This window comes from Diabrotica undecimpunctata, chromosome 4 (genome assembly GCF_040954645.1).
Source record: "Diabrotica undecimpunctata isolate CICGRU chromosome 4, icDiaUnde3, whole genome shotgun sequence".
Classification (NCBI taxonomy): domain Eukaryota; kingdom Metazoa; phylum Arthropoda; class Insecta; order Coleoptera; family Chrysomelidae; genus Diabrotica; species Diabrotica undecimpunctata.
In genome coordinates this window covers 27,814,180-27,836,966 of record NC_092806.1, presented here as the reverse complement: position 1 = coordinate 27,836,966, position 22,787 = coordinate 27,814,180, and the positions used below count along the sequence as shown (strand labels likewise).

Sequence of the window (22,787 nt, the reverse complement as noted above, 5' to 3'; positions counted from 1 at the left end):
TTTGTAGGCAGTAGGTCTGTTTCCGCTGTAAAATTACTTTTTCTCGTCTTGCTCTAGTATGCCCCAATATATGTCAGAGACTTTTACCATGTACTGATGTTCTACATATACATGTTCAATGTCTGCAGTTACTGATAAATTTTTGATAGTCATAAAAACAACCACTTTCACCAGTCAAAAAAGTTGTTTTTGCTGGTGTTAATGAAAGTATCCTGAAAAAAATTAGCTGTTTATACAATAGCAATATCTATAAATATCTGTATGTCGTAAAATTGACATGTTTCGAACAATTAGAGGAAAATCACCCCAGAACTAAAAAAGTTGTAGAAGGAAACTGTACCAGCCCGGCCTTATGAAGCTATACCCAAAGTTAAAAGAGAGTATCTATTATTTTTTTTTGCTGATGGAATTTAACTATTTGCTCCTAGACCTGTGAGTAATGTACACCACTCCACTTGATTAATAACCACATAAGAAAAGAACTTTAAAGATGTTTTAATTGAAACACTCAATGTTATTTTCTGACTATGGAAACATAACCTGCATGACAATTTTCTGTAAAATTTACCTGTATGGTACCTATCAGAAATAAATAAACAATGTTTTTAAAACTTTATTTAATTTAACAAAATTACAAAGTCTAATTAAGTAATTCTAATATTTCATTCTCAGAAGCAACATTATGAGGAGTGCAACCATCATTATCAGTTATTTGTTTGTTAGCACCCTTCTGCAACAACAATTTAACACAATCAGTATGGCCACAACTTGCAGCATAATGTAAAGCAGTCTGCCCATCACTATCTTTTATATTCACATCAGCCCCTGCATCTATTAACAATTTCAAAATTTCACTACTACCTCCATCAGCTGCCCAGTGTATTAGTGAAAGTCCGTCATTGATAAGATCTGGCTTATTTGTTTTTAAATAAAGCCTTACTTCTTTCACATTATTTTCCTTAATATAATCTATTACTGTGAGCTCTGACTGAGGGATTTCATCCTTGGACATAGAAGATACTTTTATCCACTGTTCCTCAGATTTCTCCAAGGGGGTATCATCAAATGTAGGATCTAATTTTTTAAGAGTGTCTATATATAGTGTTTTAGCTTCTTTTTGGGGTAGATCTCCTAGTTTATTCCAAGCATCCCACTTGGATTTTGCACGAAGATCATACCAACTAGGTTTGGAAGTCTTACAAGTGCCTTCAGTACCTTGTTTGTAATAGCCATATAAGGTAAGAAGTGTCTGATTATCCACATTGGGTAAGAGCTTCTGTAAATGGCTGGCTGCTTTGTTAAAAGAAATAGTCAAGCTGTCTTCCTCATTTATATCTATACCTAATTCTTGTAAATCACTAAAATTATCTACTGCATCAGCCATTTTTAATTTTCAGGATTTGATGGCTGTAATCTTATTGTATTTCCTTCTAATTTATGTAAATTATTTTTTGTTGCGCTCTCTAAGCCTTCACGATTACTGAATGTAATAAAGCCGTAGTTTTTAGAAAGTCCTGTTTTTCTATCAAATACAACAGTAGCTTGTTGTAGATGTCCAAACTTACTGAAATAAGTCCTTAACTCTTTTGAACCAACAGTCCAAGGAATGTTGCTCACATACAATTTGTAGAGTTGGCGAATACCATTTGTAGCCATTACTTATGATTTTCTTGAAATTTCAAGCAAGTGAATGCTGTGATCTCCAATTAAATCGTGAATGTTGAGACCTATACTGTTCCCTAAATTGTTTATATTGTGCACAATACACTCCAAGTCCCACTTAGAGAGTAAATGTTCAATAGACCAATCAGAACTCCTTTCTTGATAAGTACAGAAGAACTTAGCATTAATATTGATATCTAGCAAGTATGCAACTGTGACTAGAATATCCTCAAAAGTAGCTGGCTCAAAGAAACAGTCTGAACCAATGATGTAATCAAGAGGACCAAGCAGATCTAAATTACCTAAAAACAATCCCCAAGTAAGTCCAATAACTTTAATATGTTGATTAACAACTAGATTGTTAACTTGGCAACTTCTTCTAGTATGAGATAGTGATTTTGGCAGTGTGGCTGATTCTGTCAATATAACATCTGCACCACACTTAGCAGCGACGATTCCAGGAAGAGCAGTACCTGCTCCTAGTTCAACAACCTTTTTACCATAAAATTCTTCACGATTTTCCCAAATAAACCATGCAAGTACTGGTGCTGAAGGCCAGGTGTAGAACGAGTAACTTGCTTGTAGCAACTGAAACAAAACATAAATGTTAAGCACACTTATTGTATTTTTATAATAAAACTATTAGAAATAGAGATGTGTGTGTATGTTGGTAGGTTGGCAGATGGGGAAGAAATGGCCAGGAAAGAAGTCTTTCAACCACAGACTTTTCTTCTATCCTAATCTATCTAAAAATCTATTTGGTTTAGAGACCCACACCATTTGTACCCAAAAATGAGAACTCCCCAAATATACCACAGGCTTGACCAATTGAAGATTTTTTGGGGGAAGTACATTAAGAAGAAGAAACATTAAGTTGAAGAGTTTTAATATGGAAGCGAAAAACGAATAACAGCTGCAATGTCGAATATTTCAAAAAAATTACAAAGTAGACAATAACACCACCCAGAATATGACACGGCAAGTGAATTGAACATTGCATATCATTGAAGAATTGTGTCTGTAGCTAATTAATTATTAAGAAACATGTTAAAAATATTATTTAAATATATTTTAACGTTTTTTTTTTAAATTGTTCATTAATATTTTTCCAAAAACTTTTGTTATATGTATTAGAACTATCTGTGTGAATTACTGTATAATCCGGATAGTCATTAAATATGTATTTACTTAACTTTAACTATTAGCCACATAATATCTAATAAACATAATTTATTTTAGAGAAGAGCAACTTACTTAAGGAAAAAAAACTCAATTTTCATTTGTAAATGACATTACATTGCTAATTTTACTTCTTTTTGTTATATTTTCGTCATTATTTTCTTTTTAAATATTTATAAACTGTTATAAAAAGTTCTTATTGGAACTGAATTATATTATTTAATTTTAAATATAATTTGAGTGTTAAAACAAAAACTGTTATTCGATTATAGTATACATTGGTGAGATTTTTAGTACCTAACATTTTTGGCTTAAATCTTTTAGTTTTTATGAATGTCCTATAATGATAAGTTTTCAGAACAATATCTAAACTATCCATTAATAGCAAGTTACTTTCTTCAATCCAACAATAGTATTTTAACATTCATCTATATTTGAGCTTAAGCATGCTTAAATCTAAATCCCTTATATAATACACTAGATAGCCTTAGGATTAAATTTGTAAATTAAAAAAAAATAAAAGCAAACACACTAAAGAATAATTTAGAAGCTGACAGCTAAATATTTTATCCTTGGATTTTTATATGTGTATAAGTTCAATTCTGGAAAAAATATGTGCCAGATAAAACTAAACTAACGCTAACCAATTTCTAAAGATTTAATGATACAGTTGGCAAATAATTTGATTTTACAAGTATGAAAATCCAAGCTACTTTACCTTAGAAATAAATAACTTTTACTTTATAGGGAATACAAAAATAAACAAGTTATTAGTAGATAATATAACTACAGCGGAACGTTAGTTAGTCCTTTAATAGAAAATCGAATACCATAATATCTAAGTTGTAAGTAGGAGTTCACCTATACCAAAACCTCCGAGAAACTTATATTCTCGTTATACCGCAGCCTCATCAACTAATTCTGAAGAATACCCATTTACTCTAAATTATACTTTGGTTGATAGTTAAGACCTAAATGTACCTCTGGTATAATTATCTCCAACTTTTCTTCTAAAGGTTCTCCATTAACAGTGTACTTTGAAGAAAATACAAACTTTTTTAATTGTTCAGTCTGCACATTAGTCATTTGTATGTTAGGAAATAACATAAATAAATATCGGCAAAACTTAAAAGCAACATGAACACAGTTATAACAAATAAATAAACTTACGTTCCGGAAAACTAAAAGTTTTCAATGTGGTTATAAAATGAGGTTTTCACTTTTTCAGTTTTCATGCGCGTAATACTTCATTTCTGACAGTTTGACAGAATGTATAATGCAATTTCTTCATGATTATTTTACGAAGTAAGGTATAAATATGATTGGTAGTTTGAAATGATAACGTTAATAAAAAATTTTAAGTAAAATTGAATAGTATGCTCCAGAATGCTAATAAATATAAAAATTTAAAAAAATCATTTATTTTAATTGAAAATTATCATTAAACTAAAATTTGATGCCGACAAAACTTGATATAAATTACTACTTTTGATGAATGGTATATTTGTAAACCAAACTTTACCAGTTGTTAAGTGTCAAGCTATTAAAATAAAAAAATTATGGGGCAAATGTATACCTTTTAAACAATTATTTAATTTCTTTTAGAGTGAACGTTATAGCCCATTACAAATTTATTAGAAAATATGACAGATATACTGACGTTGTTCATTATTAAAAAGGTATGTTTGATTGCAGATATATATCGCACTAAAATAGAACTGAATATATGAATTTTCTGAAATAGCATATATTAAACCAAAAGGTACTATTTACATATTCTTATCAATTAAAGAGACATTTAAAAAGCATCGTTTGTGGTAAAATATATACCTCTAAGTACAAACACGGACTAAAATATATTTATTTAAAATATAAGTTTACTTACTCTTCATTTTAAACTGCTTAATTCATGATTAAAAATTATTTAATCACTAAAACACATATTTAGTTGTTGATATCGAGAGCACCTATAATAAAAACCTAATACAGTGGTAAAAGTACTAAAGGTAGACAGGTTAGTTAAGTATTTAGAGTAAATATTTCATGCATAAAGTATAATCAAATATGTATTTATTCATTTTTAAACCTAAAGATAATCATATCATATTTGACATATAAAGAGCTGATAATAAATTGTATTTAGAGATATAAAAAAAAACAAAGACTAAAAAGCTCTTACTATTAACAAAGAATATAGATGCATACTATTAATTCAATTCATCATCATCATTATTATTAATTACTGCCTTATAGTACTATATATGTGTGGGGTCACAAGTAGATTTATTTGGATTCCATGTATCAGTATTCATTTATCTGCTATACATACTAATTTAAAGTCCTAAAGTAATTAATGGTAGAAAAATAACCTTTAATAATTGGAGCAAATTTAGATCTTAATTCTACAAGATTAAAGCTAGGTATCATTTATTTATAAGCTATTTCTTTAGAAATTAAAGCTGATCTAATAAACTAGATCTCAAATTATCCAACTTAACAAGGTCGAGTAATCCTTATTGTCTTGTATATTCACATGATGTGTCTTTATCTGTTCTATACTTCTATATTTTTTTCTATCTGCTATTACTTCTGTCTAGTTTTCTATTCTTAATTCCACCATTTATTAATTTCTTATATTTATTATCATTAATTTTTTGATTCAGATTATTCTTTCCTTTCCTCTTTTGTCAGTGTCATTTCTGCTGCATATTACTGGTTTTATTATTGCCTTTTTGCTTACATGTTTGTATTTTAATATCCTTTTATTATAATTAAATGCTTTTACCAATAATTATATTTCATGTATATATATATATATATATATATATATATATATATATATATATATATATATATATATATATATATATATATATATATATATATATATATTTACATGAAATAAAAGGTATTTCATGTATATACATTTAGATAGTCATATTTGACCATTTCCACTTCACTGCTGTAGCTGAATTATGTCAATAGTCTAGCAGATAAATAAATATTTTTCTATCGCCTCTAATCCTCTATTGCCTCCTATTAAAAAGCAATATGAAACTCTATCTTATCTCATTTTAAAAATTTAATATATTGCAATAAATATGAAATATAGTGATATCATTTGCTTTTTGTATGTACAACAATAAAATAATATTTAGATGTTTAAAATTAATCAAATGAAAACTGGAGACATGTTTATAAAGTGAACAAGTGTTACCTGTTGTAAAATTTTACATCAAATATGTAGGTACATTCCTTAAACAAAGAAACATGATCTTTTTGACACTAAAGACAGACTCCTCAATGTACATCTTATTCAGGAAACTAGACATTCATGCTAGGATAAATTCAGTGCCCATATCTAAAAATAGTATATACACTGGTGTATTTTTTAAGTAAGTACTGTTTCAATATGAAAAAAAAAGCAATTTTTTTGTAATAATTTTATTTTTATGTAAGTAAAATACCAAGTTCAACAACAAAAAATCGACAAGCAATACACTCTTCCTGTTCCTGTCAAATAAAAGGTCTATATGTTGTTGGCGGAGAGCCTATATGAGGATATGATGAGTATATTACACACAAATGGTTTTTATGAAAGGAAAAATCCCTTTTCCACTTGGCTTTATTTGTAGACTGAAAATAAACATTGAATTTAACTAGAAAATAAAGTGAAATATTTTCCAGAAATCTTCAGAAAACGCTTTCTTCAATTGATTAAATTGAACGAGATGACACTGATAATAATAACGTTGGCAGCCAACAAACGACACAAATTGAAATAAGAGAGAATATGGAAGCAAAATACACTATGGTGAATGATATAAAATATACGTTTTCTATGACAGATCCAAATATGGCGTTTATTTCAGAGATATACCCATACAATTTTAACCTCTAATATTCGTTACAGCAAAATTGAAGGTAACTAATTATCGTCGACAAGAATATCATTCTTGTTTTAGACGGTTAATCAAAACTTCATATATAGATCAAAACTGAAGCGTAACTGAAGAGACTCGAAGCATTTAAAATACGGTACTATAGACGCATGTTAAGTCTATAACTAGTCATGACCATATAACGTCGCAAACTGTAATACCTGGTCCATATAATATGTAATGAACAACAATACGACCTACTTCGAACCAAACTTCAAGGTAAGGTGCGTGGAAAAAGAGTATGGTCCAGTAAGAAGAAGAATATCCTGGTTGCAGAACCTTCGAAAACGGTTTAACTTGACCACTACCGGAGTTTTTAGGACATTTGTCTATACAGTAAAAATACCCATGTTTGTGCCAACATTCGTGATGGATAGGCACCATAAGAAGATACTTATTTCCTCTGGAGCTGTCCGTTATATACCTGCGTATTACAGTATTGCATATACCGACTGAGTTGATATTTTGAAGGATGCATTATGCTGTAATAGGAATTAGTTGATGTTGGAAATCTTAAAGACATTGTACTAATTATGCTAATCTTTGTATTCGCTTATAACATTTTTATAGTTAGTATGACTTTTGACACACTACGGAACCAGTAAGGCATATCAGATTTTCAAAATCACTTGGTGAATATTTTTAGAAAATTTATTAATGCTTCAGCGAATCTCACCAGTAAGTTCAATGTTATACTCACATAAGTCAACTAATAATTCGTCTATATAATAAATATCTCGATTTTTTAAACTTCCATAAAGGTTTACGATGTTTTTTGTGCAGCATTGGATGAGGAAAGAAAGATAAAACTAGTGACTGCTGCTAGTAAATGTTCATATTTTCCTTGTTGAAACGCCACATAGTAAAAAACTGATCAACAATTGAACTTTGTTATACTTTTGTTCTTGTGGTATGGACAGTTAGTCTCATAGTCTCAGCTTTGTCTTGTCTGAATACCTTATTTTTGTAGCAATTTTTTTGTCGAATTGTATTCACATTTGTCTGCTTGGTCTGGACCCGGCTTTAATATGGGTTTCTAAAAAAATGCTCTCATAATTATGAAACGATCGAGTAAATATTTCAGTAATTTTAATAAAATAACGATTTCAAACAAGAATACGATTAAGTATAAATATAATATAAATAAAAGTTAACCAAAAAGACAAGATAACAAATGAAGTAAGTAGTTAAAGATAAAGAGGTTCTGAAACTGTTTTCTTGTGGCATGTTTAAGTTAATATTATTTTATATGGTTTAATCCCATATAAAATAATATTTTTTTAAAGATATAAATATAAAGATGATACATTTTATTACAACATTAAAATAGTTATTATAATAGTAAAGGTAAAAAATAGTTGTAAAAATCACATTTAACTTAATTCTACAATAATTAAGAATTCAATCACAAAATTTTAATAATTTTGTAAAGTGTGATAATATAGTGTTCTAAAAAAAGTTAACATTTCTGCATACTTTCAAAAAATAAACTTAAAATTTCTTTAATCTAAGCCATTTCATAATACTATAAACTTCCTCTAATATGGCATGTTTGAAAATGACATTAAAACAGTTTTTTTTATTTCTGCAAACAGCTTAAAATGGTTTCGTGAGACCTGTGACAAAAGCTAAACTTTTTATGATTTGTATATAAAATCTACTTACTATTTATATAATTTACTTTCTTCGGTTATTATTACCACCGAAGGACCAGTCTAACGTCTTTTTTTTTATGCGCATCTTTACAATTTCTACATAGGTAAACAACATATCTCTTTTGAACGATACCACATACAGGGTGAGTGTTTAGTGCGACATTGGTCAATAATTCCGTTACCATACAGAATATCCAAAACAGGATTTAGAAAAATATAGGCAATGATATTCTCCAGACTTGGAAAATTTGCCGAATTCCACAGAGTGATTAATAACTATAATATGTAAATCAAACATATTTTATTTCTTCTCAGACAAACTTCTATTATCATATTAAGAAAGAAAATATCTTTAATTTGATATAAAAAACATGCATATACGTAATGAGCGGTTTATTTTCTTTAAAAAAAAATAAGAGAACGAAATAAAATTTTTGTCAAAAATTAATTACTGTTCACCCTCGGGCATAAACATCTACTTCATGCCCTTGGTACATAAATAACTATTTTTTACTGTATTTCAAAGTATTTTGTTGTTGTTTCTTATCAGAATCATTTCAAAATAAATCAATAAATCATTGAATTTGTTGATGAAGTTGGAAAATAATGATTACATTAATGTTTTATTCTTTTTTCGTTGTCAGTGATTTTATCCTGTAAAAGCCTAAAGATATTCGTTTTCTCGTAGTTTAAATAGTGAATAAGGACTTTTAGTTGTAATATAACATTCTGTAGAAACCTTTCTATCAAATTGCCATAGTGAGTGTGTAAAAAAAGTTTTTTGAATGTTGTAATAGTTTTTGAGTTTATTATTTTTTAGATCTGGGCATATAATGGCTAATAAACATGTGTGGAAATATACAGTATTACTGATGTAGTGATTACTTTTTCAGTAATGACAACAAAACTACTTAAACTACCAGAAAACGAATATATTTAGTCTACGGGATAAAATCACTAGCACCTAAAAAAGAATAAAACATTAATTTAAATATTTTTCAACTTCGTAAATAAATTCAATGATTTAGTGATTTATTTTGAAATAACCCCGATAAAAACAACAACAAAATACCTTGAAATATAGTAAAAAATAATTTAAGTTTTAATCAAACTATAACATAACCTTAAAACATGAACATTGAGAGCAAATATCTTAATACTTTGATATTTTTACCCAAAAATTCACGAACAACAAATAATACCATCCGCACATAATAAATGTTCATAACCAAAAGTCCTTATTTACTCTTCAAACAATTAAAAAGACCAATGTTTTCAACTTCTTATTGGACAAATACCCAAGAATTAGAAATATTTGGAAACGTTTTCTAAAACTCGCCCATTGTGACGTCAGAGCTTATGTAGAACATTTGTATGACGGTTTTATCTGTTAAAGTTTCTTTTGTCAATTCACCAAGTACTGCTTCAATCCACTATCTATTTCTTCTGGATTTAGTGGTAGTAACAAACCTAAAACTTCTGGTTAATCATCAATTATGTCACTCTCAGTAATATCAAAACAATGTTACGCCAACATTTACATAGTCTTATCACAACAAAAATAGACGAATTAAAACTTCGTTTGAAGAAAGGTTGTGCAAGATCATCCACTATGCCCATTAGAGGAAGTTCCCAGTACTTAGGTGTGGTTATTTCCTATTCTGATAGAATCATCATGTATGAATTAACCATCGCACAAATAACCATTTAAGACACGAATCATATTATCACACTTATAACTTGTACCAATTTAATTTCTAGCAAAATGTAGTTTAGAGGGTTGAGGTATTAATTTTTACAGGTGAGAGGTGATGGTAGTCTCTGCCACTAGTCATAAACACTTCGATGGATCTTCACATATCACTCTAATCGTACTAATAGAAACTTATCTTTGGTGGTTGGTTGGGCTAAGCTAATTAAATCTATTTAAATTTATTTATAGCACAGGGTTAAGGTTTTGCATGTTTAGTAATTGCCGTAGTCATACAAAAAAATGACGAATGCACCTAAGGTTAGACGTAAATACCAATGTGGAATATGCGTGAAAATGTTTGGCAGTTGTAATGATTTGAGGAAGCACCTAAGGGTTCACACAAACGAAAGACCATATGTGTGCAACGAATGTGGACAAGCATTTCGGCAAGCTGGATCTTTAAAAAACCATGTTGCTTGTAAACATTCTGCCTTGCTACAAAATAAAGATTTGTTTGTGTGTCATTATTGCGACAAAGCGTTTCCAATCAAAGACAGGCTTAAATTACATCTTCGAACGCACACAGGCGATAGGCCCTACGAATGTGAAGAATGTGGAAAGAAATTTGCCAGAGGCGGCCAACTTATTCAACATATGCGCACACACACAGGCTCCAAGCCTTATACGTGCCTTTTATGCAATGCTTCGTATACCTGCTCTGCTAATCTGAAGCTTCACGTAAATAGACACATGGAAATAAGGAATTTCGTGTGCGACATTTGCGGTAAAACCTTTTTTCGAAGAGACGCTCTCAAAAAGCATTTGAATTGCTATCACGCCAACATTAGAGCCTTTCACTGCGAAATCTGCAAAAAGAATCTTAAAGGACATTTGCCTCAACACAAGAAAATTCATCAAAAAGAGAAACCGCATGGTTGCGCTCATTGCGGGGCGAGGTTCACTCAAAAGTCTCAGCTCACTGTCCATCAAAGGACACATAGCGGCGAAAAGCCCTATAGGTGTCAGATTTGCTGGAAGGCTTTCGCTCATTCCACAGCACTTAAAATACATATACGTCTTCACACGGGAGAAAAACCATTTGAATGCGGCTTATGCGATACGTCTTTCATACAGTTACCTCATTTGAAGAAACACATGTCTGCTATACACAAAGCCGACAAACCGTACGTGTGTAAGCATTGCAAAGTTACCTTCTATCAAACCAAATCGGAATTGGAGCACCACTACAAAAAATGTACTGGTTTGGAAACGAAAATTGATATTGAAGAAGAAAAATCAAACTTAGTTTTAAATAAGAACACAGCAATATCAATGCCCATTGGAATGATGAGATATCTCTTGGCGATTCTTTTAAAAAAGATATCTGCAGCAGATCGACTAAAATCTCTAGGATTTAATAAGCGGTTAGTAGATGAGATCCTAATCGATTCTATAGAAAATTCAGGCCGTACTGCATGTAAAGACAATACTATATCCGAGGCTGAGCGATTGAAGCAAAATGTACAAATTTTGTTAGAGTGGACAGTTCCTTCCTCCTTTATGGAGAAATTTAGACAAGAACAACGATCCACAGAAGAATTGTTAAAAGAATTGACTTCATAATTTTAATTTATGGTTAGGTTTGATTGGGTGTCTCAAACATAGTAAAAGGCAAACTGAAATATACATCCTAATTACCTGTATTGATTGTAGGTGGAAACCTACTTTTAGTAGATACATATTTTTAAAATCATTGTGTTCAATAATTTAAACTTCTACATCTATCCGCTATTTGAACGGCAGCTGTACATTGACAAATTGGAATTTACAGTATTATTTTTAGAGAACTCTTAATCTTTACCTGTAAAAAGTAGGAGAATCCTACACATCTAGAGTTCTTTGCAATTCTGTCTGATACAATTATCTAAAAATTATGAGACATCCAATCTAAATATGCACTTCAAAGGAAAAACAATGTTAGTCGCTATGCTTTTACTAGTTGTCTATGATTATAATATGAATAAAAGTACTATACTTATAGTATTCATGTTATATTTTTGTTATTCACTTATTTGAATTTGTAGTATATTTCGTGAATAAGATTTTGACTTCTAGACTTTAGGATACTGAATGGACAGCCACTCCGACAAGTTATCGAAGACGATAACTTGTCTGATCTTGTTGCTAATTTTCCTGTACAGTTGAGAATACTTTTCTTGTTTGTGTCTGTAATTTACATTTTCTTTTAGTTCGAGGTTTCTGCTTCTTCGTTAGGGTGTTTATACGTTGGTGCGAAAGTATGAATAATCATCATCATCATGGTATCTACACTCCCAGCGGAGTGATGGCCAACCTCTTTGGGCTTTTCTATTTCACTTGACGCGGAGAATCAGCCCGCATGAACATTTTGGTTTTACAATTGGTTGTGTGACTTAGTGTCTTCCACAATATTTCTTCATTCTTTCCTGTTTTTGTTTATGGTTTTCCATTATCTAACTCCCATTTTCGTAAGTCCGCAATTATCTGATTCTCCCATCTCGATTTCCGTCTTCCTCCTCGTGGTCTGTCTGATCCTGGTCTCCACATTCATTTTTTACCCAAGTTTAGTGGGCCTTCTATTTTCCGAATGATTTTTCTCTCTAGGATCCTCGATATTTCTTCATTTTTCTGTGTCAAGCACATTACTTCAGCACTATATGTGATAACTGGTCTAATTGCTGCTCTGCAAAATTTCAGTTTAATATTCTGAGTAAGCTTCTTATCTTTGAGGAAGTTGTTATATTTCCAGTAAGTTCTGATTCCTGCCAAATTTTTTTCATTGATTACTATGCTTCTATCAGTAGTTCCATTAACTGAGACCCCAAGATATTTAAAGTGTTCTACCTTTTCAAACTCATATTCGCCAATATTTAACCTTGTCACATTAACTGTATTTTTTCTTGAGCATATTAGGTATTTTGCTTTATTTTGATTTCGCAAATTCTTCCTTTAAACTGTTTAGATGTCTGCTAATCAATGCTATGTCCTCAGCGCAAACCACAAGTTGCGACATCGATGTTATAATTGTACCTTTTATTTCGGTAGCTCTTATTATTTCTTCTATAGCGACATGTCGCCCTGTCATACTACAGTGTCTATTTCTATATTTTTGGAGATGCCTTTATCTGTTATTAGTGCTGCCATCGATTCCTCTATTGTCATTTTCATAAGCTTTATGAGTTTCATTGGGATATCTAGGTTTTTCATGTCATGTATAAGTCGAGTCTTATTAGGCTGTCAAATGCTTGCTTGAAATCTATGAAAAGTATGAGTAAGTCGATATCATGTTCGTAATACTTTAAGTATGAATAATATTAACGTTAAGTGGATGTCCATTCAATTGCAGCAGTAGAATTACTCTATGGGATATTGCAGTGAAATATTTGTTCCTCTCTTTTACCTTCTCGAAGACAGTGATGCCCACACCGTTATGAGGTTTGTTGTCGTCTTTAGCTGCATGCACCTGGTGACCTTATACTTGGACTTGACCTGATTTTAGCCATCACATTTCTCTACTCCTTAGGATTTCGATGTTCAACCTTTTCATTTCTTTTACAACATTGTGAATGTTTCCTACTTCAAACGTAGATATTAGATTCCATGTTGCTATCCTTCTCATGACTGGCTCGAAGAAACTTAGCACCCTCCAACCATCTAAACTGCCGGGCGCTAAAGGCGGTAGTTTTAGATTTTCCAGCCATGCTGACGATTTGTTCTGGAAACATTTTTCCGTTACTCTCCTCATCGTAGCATCATTATCGATTTAACCAATATGTAGATTTTGAAAAAAAATTTCTGGTATCAAAAATTCTAAACCCAGTAATGGCATAGCTGCTTCCCTATACCATGTTAGTTCGCAGTATTACAGCTGAAAATCCATTTGTGATTACCATTCCATCTGTCACAATCTGAATCAAACCTCTTTAGCGGTATTTAGTTAAACCCCATTAAAACATTTCCTATATATCTATAGGACTTTCTCTATCAGGCACTGGAACGCATAGTGCTGGGATTGAGGACTTACTAGTCTGCCTTCTGTGAAATATCGAAGAACCTCTACTCATTTCAGAGTTCCTGTTCCACACAAGCTAAAATCGGCATCAATTTTTACAGATGTTTGTGTCCGTTGCTGTCATTTTGAATCTCGTTTCAATCATGTCTTTTCTCGCCTTATCTCTTCCTGCTTCGGCCTGTCATAAACTCGACAATCCATAACTTCTCTTCTTCTTAGATTGCTGCTTAGAGAACGTTCCTTTGAAATTATGCGATACATTGCTTGTCTTTGGTACTTGGGCGTGAGACCTTTGTATAAAACCCTGTCCTTTCAATAAAGTTCACCAAATAGTCCTGTACTCTTGATAAAAGTCAGTAACTTTCTTATGGGGAGCATAAGAATTTTTTCTGTCTCTATACTTGTTTTCCAATGTATACTTGTCCAATGTCACTAATCTCACATTCACAAGGAATATGTATGTACGCGTTCTTCTGTTTTGCGTTTCTTGCACCCTACCATACATTCACGTTGCTTATGGTATAGCGGTGACAGCTGACACTGACTAGTTACCATGTCTGTGTTATCTTTAGCTTTCTCCTCCTAAGATCCGTTATATTATTCAAAAAGCCTTGTTTTGAATTTCTTGAAATAGTTCTGGGTTGTTAAAGATTCTTCTAGACTGTTGCTTTTTCAGCGAATTTGCTAGATCATTCTGAAAGATAGGTTCTTCAAGTATGGTGCCAGTGATGTTTGTGGAGTATTCAACAAATCATTGTTCTTTGATTTAAGTCTTAGGATGATCAAAAAGGCTACCACCGAAATATGTAATTCCATCGGGGAGACCAGTGATAATCTCTAATGATGCAATTCGGGTGCTTTTGTAGTGTCAATTCTCTAAAAACTAACAAAGATCGACATGTCATAAGATGTCCTATTGAATTACAAAGTAGGTAGTCCCAATATATAATAACAATAGTAATATCGTATGTCAGTTTTGCCGGGAGATCTTTTCGGATTACTCCGGCGCCAATTGCATCTTTAACCCTCTTTCAAGTAGCTGGCGCCGATGCACACAAGCGGGACCGATGGATTTACGTACCCTCTGAAGCACGTCTGAAAAATTAGTGTCGTACTAATATAGTTTAATAAAGTGTTTACAAATTAATCATAGAATAAGTAAAAGTTAAAAGCTGACATTGCCTTTTTTGCTGCGAAAACATTATTCGTATCTATTTTTTTTTATATAAATAAATCAATATACTGAATAAAGTGTATAAGTTTAATTCTAGAGAAATATTATTTTGAATTAAGACTTTCTAAAAGATAAAAAACAAAAAGATAAAACTGATCCTCTACACATTTTTTATACTAATTGATCTCTGTATCATACGATCTCTTCATCAATCATGATTTCAAGTTGTTTCTCTAGGATTAAATTGTTATCTACCTTTGTATTACCAAAGATTTAGAAATGACTAACATTTAGGACAATTTTTATATAAATTATAAATCTTTAAATGTTTTTGATTGAATTTAAACTATTATCGATATGTTTGATGACATTGCTAAAAGTAGATTGTAGATCGTATATTTTTATTTTAGGAATTACAACGAATGTCATAAATTAAATACAGTAGAGGTGGCTACACATTTTTTAGTCGTTAAAGTCTATATTCCACGTTTGAATGCGAAGTCAAGCTTAACAAGCTTCGATTGTTACATTGTATTGTTAGTTAAATGCGTTTGAAAAGATATCTTGTATATTTGATAAGTTTAAGTCTATTGTATTCTGGATTTGTAGGCCGTGGTAAGTGTTTCTTTCTGTCAACTGCGATAGAAACCCTGTCACTCACCGGTGATTTTCCTCGAGAATTCGCGCTATTTGTATTCGCCATGTGTCCTCCCAGAATCTGTCGATTGATGCGAATCGGTACTGGATTTTTTGGTGCGTCTGGGAAGAAGTTGTGTATTTCGTAGTGTTTATATGTAACTCGTCTTTTTTACGATTACAGTTAATCGGTTGTTTTTTTTTTATTTTGATAGATAAAGATCTGGGAATAGCAGGGAGATATTCTACTAAGCACCGAATGAAATTTAGATTTTCTCTTGTATGATGGAGTTTTCTAAAATAGCCGATTTTCAGTGAGCAAGGCGACAGGTCATGTTGTGTTCGCTAACGATACATGTGCGTTAGTTTTAGTTATATTCTCTAACCAAGTCTTCCGTTGGATTTTCGTTCTACCAAAACATCTAAAAATGCAATATGTTTGTTGTTCTATATGTATCAAATTTTATATATTTGTTGGTTAACTTTCTCTTAGGTGGTTCTAGGTAAAAAAACTGTCATTTATATAACGGAAACAACAAACAGCTTTTTATCTGATAGTTATTGGGCTTTTTGTTTAACTTTTTCCATGAAAAATGCTTCTGTCTTTCGTACAATTTTTTTAATTTCTTGCGTTTAACTAGCCTGGACAAGTTGATTAGTTTTTCCTAGAACAGTCCCAGTTGTTCGTGTTTCACTTTCTTGTAGTCCAGTAAAATCCTGTAAAAGTCCTGTAAAATTAAAATGTCAGCATTTAAGTATTTGAATGCTCTTTTTCAAAAAATGATGTTGCTTTCAAAAGGTTTGGTTAGCCGTAGTATTCGTGAAGTTTCCATTCAGACTTTATTTTTAATAACTTGCAGTAATTCACAAAATTAGCAACTATGGCATCAATCGCAAAACACACCCACTCTAATATTGAGAGTTCCTGGTCCGAAAGATTTTGCCATGGCGTTTATTGTGGTAATGTATTTGGACTTTTCCAATCCTTCAAATTTCTTTTTCTATCTCCCTGATGAGAATATCATTAGTTTTGATAGTTTTACCATCGATCTGCCACTCCAGCCTAAAGATGTCGTTAAGTGTATGATTAGTCAAATTATAGATATCAGTTGCCTTTTACTTCTCCTTTCTCAAAGCTCGTTATCGTGAGCATTTTCTTCGAGTACCTCCTCTTTATTGAATTTTTGATTTTTCGCTCTGGGATTAATAAAGCATTAATTGTTGTTAAAAACCAAAATGATATAGGAACAGATGAATTGCTAAGAGTAATGTCCCATGTATTTTATTTCTATACAAGATGTAAAATCTGCCAGTGGTATCAGTCTTATTATTGATCCAGGTTGGTTGTTTTTTAATATGTATTACGATCTCCAATGTACATCGTCCGTTATAATTTAACTACCTGTGTAAAATCTTTGTATTAAGTTTATTACTTATTGTAGTATTTTTATGTGCAATAATTCGTCTATGTAAATATCGATGTGTTTGCCCAATATATGATGAGTTACAGTCTTTACTTATTATTTATTTATTTTATAAACTACATCTGATTGACTGTCTTTATTGACAATAGTATTTATTGTATTCAATAATATTTATTGAAGTAGATTAAAGGATTAAGTTCAAAACGTTTTCGGACTAAACAGTCCATCTTCAGTGCAGTTTGTAGTATTTGCAAAATAACCTCAAAACCAAATAGTGGTTGGGTTTACATGGATTAAACCATAGTTGAAAATATTAAATTATATGGTAGTATGCTGATGAAATTAGCTTGCCAACAGGGAACATAAGACCCTACTCGAATGTCAAATGGCAACTTATTAAATGTTTTTTAACATTGAAACCTTTGACCAATACAGTCAATTCGATGTAGTTTATTAAATAAATGGTAAAGATTTTACAATTGTAATTTTAATTATATTGTTATCATATATTGGACAGACTTATCAGTATTTATTTAGACAAATTATTGCAGGTAAAAACATTATAAGAAATACTAAACCTAATACTACAGCCTTAGTTAATCAGGATTATTAATAATTCTTTGGGAAATAACTATCCTTTTGATTGTGAAAAAAAAAAAAAAAATACGCTTCAAAAGATAGTTTATGCGTTTTCTTCCAACGCGGAGCTAAAGTGCGTGTGTAGCTTAAGTGGTATTCAGATAAGGAGTTCCATTATATACTTTTCTTTCATGTGAGTTGTTCTTTGTTCTTGGTAAAGCCGTACCAGTGCTGGTGGTGAAACCACACACAAAATCTTAGTATGTTCAGTAAGAGTTTCTTTATATGTGTTTTGATATGAAAAAGTGCCTTTTTCGCAGGTAATTGGATTTTCTAAAAGTTCCATTGAGAAAAAAATCTTTTTGTCATGTCTCTGGGATTCAACCAGTCTTTAGAACAAAATATGGATTGTTTCAATCTGGTTCTTTGGATCTTCAAAAATATTTTTCCACATTAGCGACAACTTTGTTTTTGTACTGTCCAGGGCACGTATCGTTGTAAACTATTAAACGTTTTGTCTCTTTGCAATGATCATTTTTAAAAGTCATGAACCGATTTTTTGGGAATCATTGGAAGCTTTACTTTTCACAAGGTCATGAATTCTTAAATTATGGACGTATATAGTAAGTTTATGGTATAGTTATGATTTACGTAAATTGAGGCCAGATAAATGTTTAAGGTTTTTATCTTCACGTGGTGCGGAAAAACCCATTAATATGTTTTTTTACTAAGCAAATTGCTTTTTTGGATGTTTTATTAATTGTCTCATGCCTTTCTTCGATTATCTTCATCTCAACCTTGAAGTTCTTCCTCTATTTATACCGAAAGGGTATCTAAATAAAATTTTTGGATACCGTCACGCTTTCACTTGTTATGCTTAAACAATATTTATAACTGACCGACTTTCATCCTTTTGGAAACATAACGTTCCGAGGATGTGGTTGTTGAACTTGATTTCTTCTAACAAGTATACAAAGGTATGTCTTTTATACTAAATAACCAAAAACGATTAACTGCATCTATATCCTATCTTCTGCTGACATTAACTCCCTGCGAACACCCTGCCGGGTGTTTTTTCATTTTATTTTTAATTTTTTTTTTTGCTCTTTATCTCTACATGAAAGTTATTCAAATTAAAACAAAACCATAAAGGCGCACAGACTTGCTCCACGCTTTCGATTATAAAGACATCTATTCCATTTCTATTAAAAAATCTGTGAGTTCTCTCGCGCTCGTAATATAAATAGACTTTTTCAAATGATAGTTAGCAACCTAATAAAGTGAAAAAGTCAATTTTTTTTTGAATACTCGTTTATTATGAGATACTGTTGTTTATACAATGAATATGGGCCTATCACGTTTGAATTGAAGTTTATGATTTATTACCCACCTTACAGAGTTAGTTAAGTTAGTGTTCTATTGTAAAGAATATATAGTATTATGAAAACACTGGTTTGCTTTCATTTATATTAGAGTTTTGCAATAAAATAACAATTGTAGGTGTAGCCACTTTAATTACCAGTGAAAAAAATATAATTATTCTTAGTGTCCATAGCTTTCCCCTAGTTTGTACTGTTCTACTCCAAAATATATTTTTATGTCAATACAACTAATACAAGAATTTGTTCAACGGTAAGGATACGGGATGAAAAAGGTATAACATGATATTTGAGATTGTTATTATTCTACAGGGGTGTTAGAAACAAAATCACTTTTGTAATGGTACATTGTTTTCGTCGTTTATAGGCCGTGGTCTGGAATTGTTTTCCTGACATGTCTCTGCAACTGCAGCAGTCGTTTTCAAAGGCAATGGAGCAGCTGACGTAATATATTGCTTACCGAAGATTCGTCTACAGTATCTACCCTATTTATAACTTTCGTGTGCACCCTGATCTATTGGTATTGGAATTTTCAGTGTGCTTGGAGAAAGGTTTTGTACTTCGTAAGTTGGAACATACAACAACAAGGAAGGAATCACGGCCTATAAACGTATTAGGACCAGTAACCACTATTCCTACTCCCTCTTGTGTTTTACTCATCAGTATAAAACGTGAGGACACTTCTTGTGATTTGTGAGATTTCGTTTTGTGTTTATGATTGACATTTGGTTTTAAGATTTAGTTATCACTGCAAATCTTGTTTTGCAGACATAATATATGTCGACATGTTTATGGATTGCGTTGTTCCAACCCTTAAAATCTCTAGAGGAACAGTCAGGTCGCCGGGTTGGAGATCCCGAGTCGGTGTTACCCTGAAGGTGCTTTCTAGAGCGATCCTCCTTACATGTAGTATGTTAAGTTACGGAATATACATGTTTTAATACCTCACTGCCCTTCCCGTATCCTAACTATTTATTTAGGGTGTTTGGTTCCTTTTATAAATTCAGTAACTTGCACATATTTTCTTGCCAATCTTGATTGTTACCTGTATGAGTTTGATGAAACTCACATCTTTTTAATAGTGGCTTTCAATATACAATCTCAATCCTTATAGTTTTTCGTTTACGTAAATTCGTCTGTTTATCCGATGAATTTGCAGACTATGCTTTAGAACTATAGATAATACAAAATCGTCTAATAAAACGGTTGTGATTGAAAGCCACTATTTATACGAGGTCTGGCAATTAAATTACGAGGCTGTTGGTATATTAAGATATTTATTTACAATTTTTTATAATTTTTCATTTTTTCCCTTCAATAAATTCTTCTTCCGCATCCCTACATCATTCCATGTCAATGCCAACCGTCCACTGTGCGAAGTGCAGGTCATCTTCCGACAGGCTGTTGAGCAGGTGCACCGATTTCTGTTTTTGGCGGTCCTGTAATAGCTTGTGGCGGGTTCCTATCAGGAACCAAGATTCCATTTTTGACTAATGCTTCATGTCCTGACCTGGTTTTTGGCTAGAAAGTTAACCGTTAACAGTGTGCACGTTGTGAGTCGGTGTGTTGTGATGGAGGATACAAGTTCTCTTTCCATATTCCGGATATCTTTGCGAATTATTTCTTGGAGTCTTTGCAACAATTATAATTAGTAATATTATATTAACTGTCTGGCCTTGTAGTACTCATTCCATGTGAACTACAACCCGTATATTTAAGAAAACAGTCAACGTCGCCTTTAATTTGGACCTGCTCATTCTCATTTGTTTGACTCTCGGAGAGATTGGAGTCTTCCACTGCATGAGTTGTAGCTTGATTTCACGGTCATAGAGAGAAATCCATTGTTTTCACAAGTTATGGTTGTTGACAAGAAGTCTGGCTCCTTTTCTTGCAAAATTTCATGTTCAGATCATGGCTCTAATACCTAATAGATGGTTTTTCGAACCATTTCGGCCACTTTTTGAAGTCACAGGCCCTACGTAATTTTCAACATCCACCCTCACCTACTTAACGTTATTACTGTTCAAAAAATCTAGCACGGGATAGCCAATCATTTCCGTCAAGTCTCTGCAAACTTTATAGCTTTTTGTCCCGAACATGCGGAGTTTGAACAGAAACTTTAAATCTACTCTTGATCAATTTGTCGGCGCGTGCAATTTTTTATCTTTGCTATATGCTCATTAAAAAAATCAGTCTCTAAACTTAATTGTCAGACCTCCTAGTACAAATATCTGTTTGTGATTTCTATATTGTAGAAAATCTAAAGAAATATTAATTACCAAAGAATTGTATACAAGATTGAAAATATTACCAGAGTTTATTTTTAGTTTTAGTGCAATATTGTTTTCTATAGTTCAGATTCTTTCGATCAGAATTCTTTTTAGTTTTAGGCTCATTTTGGAATGTTAATATCATATTTTAAGGATTATTGCAGTACTATTTTTATAGAACTATTATTCATATGATGAAAACGCCAAACTAATAGCTACGACAGAGATATTTGGAAACATAAACAAACAATTTATTTCCACTATATATATGCAAATATTAAAATTTGAGATTTCTTAAGTTATGTTGGATCTGTATTTAAAAAAAAAGACATCCATTTATAGCACATACCATATAATACGATTTTTTATTAATTGAACCAATAGAATTGTGTAACTTTTACGCAAAATCACAGACTAAATGATCTCTTTCGATAAAGTTGTTAAATGTTGATATCTCATATATATATATATATATATATATATATATATATATATATATATATATATATATATATACAATATGGTATACTGGAAAGTTTTGAAATAATCCTAATTATTTTTTTATCGAAAGAAGCTGAATTCTAAAATTGTAGCTGAGCTTAGATTATACACATAATATATAAGCTTCGTAAATTTTTAAAGTCATTTTGATACTATTTAAGCATTTTTTAATGTGCTGGACTGTTTACAATGTACATATTTCAAATTAGGTGCCATTTTTTTCTCGATAATTTTGTTTTTATTTTGGAAATATATAATATTTTAAAAGAACATGTTTTTTTATTTACTCATTTGTGTAATATTATTCAACCGGCTACCGGAAATATAATACAGCAATCCAATAACCAAAATATATATAAATACGATTAATACTACATTGTAGATTTCAACGAGTTCGTTTAGCCTCGCATTAGACCTTTCCATACTGCGACCTGAAAGATCTTTTGTGTATACCAGACATATATGTTTTAGTCCAAAATATGTAGGCTTCTAAGAAACCCGACGAAATACTCGGCAGGATGGACCAAAGAAGACAAACCAAGAACAAAGACAGTCACAATTACAAAATTATTGACAATGAAATCAGAAAAATGATCTCTTTGCATTCAACGTACTAATTCAGAGATGCTTGGATGTGAACCAA

General features: G+C 31.5%; 3 protein-coding genes across 4 annotated transcripts; 1 reads left to right on the top strand and 2 right to left on the bottom strand.

Moving 5' to 3' along the window:
* Nucleotides 1–598: 598 nt before the first annotated feature.
* On the bottom strand, nucleotides 599–1,517 carry anox (acyl-CoA-binding domain-containing protein anorexia). The gene has a single exon (XM_072529186.1). It carries the CDS (start codon nucleotides 1,382–1,384, stop codon nucleotides 641–643), a length of 744 nt encoding a protein of 247 aa, XP_072385287.1. The 5' UTR covers nucleotides 1,385–1,517; the 3' UTR covers nucleotides 599–640.
* Nucleotides 1,518–1,523: 6 nt separating this feature from the next.
* Nucleotides 1,524–4,164, bottom strand: LOC140439341 (histone-arginine methyltransferase METTL23). 2 transcript variants are annotated; one of them, XM_072529187.1, is made up of 2 exons: nucleotides 3,823–4,005; nucleotides 1,524–2,250 (listed from the first exon to the last, which is right to left on the bottom strand). In XM_072529187.1, exons 1-2 carry the CDS (start codon nucleotides 3,946–3,948, stop codon nucleotides 1,660–1,662), a joined length of 717 nt encoding a protein of 238 aa, XP_072385288.1. In that variant the 5' UTR covers nucleotides 3,949–4,005; the 3' UTR covers nucleotides 1,524–1,659. The 2 variants fall into 2 exon arrangements, 1 of the variants encoding a protein (XP_072385288.1); XR_011950613.1 differs by lacking the exon at nucleotides 3,823–4,005 and adding an exon at nucleotides 4,012–4,164 and having other exon boundaries at nucleotides 2,109–2,250.
* Nucleotides 4,165–4,374: 210 nt separating this feature from the next.
* LOC140439339 (uncharacterized) lies at nucleotides 4,375–22,419 on the top strand. Its single transcript, XM_072529185.1, has 2 exons — nucleotides 4,375–4,520; nucleotides 10,239–22,419. Exon 2 carries the CDS (start codon nucleotides 10,431–10,433, stop codon nucleotides 11,751–11,753), a length of 1,323 nt encoding a protein of 440 aa, XP_072385286.1. The 5' UTR covers nucleotides 4,375–4,520; nucleotides 10,239–10,430; the 3' UTR covers nucleotides 11,754–22,419.
* Nucleotides 22,420–22,787: the final 368 nt, after the last annotated feature.

What these genes read in the sequence shown, in the direction of transcription:
- anox (XM_072529186.1), bottom strand. Translation starts at nt 1,384, where the DNA reads ATGGCTGATGCAGTAGATAATTTTAGTGATTTACAAGAATTAGGTATA.
- LOC140439341 (XM_072529187.1), bottom strand. Translation starts at nt 3,948, where the DNA reads ATGTTATTTCCTAACATACAAATGACTAATGTGCAGACTGAACAATTA. An exon ending in TGGAGATAATTATACCAGAG is followed by an intron (nt 2,251 to 3,822) that starts GTACATTTAGGT and finishes GTTTTGTTTCAG; the next exon opens with TTGCTACAAGCAAGTTACTC.
- LOC140439339 (XM_072529185.1), top strand. Translation starts at nt 10,431, where the DNA reads ATGACGAATGCACCTAAGGTTAGACGTAAATACCAATGTGGAATATGC.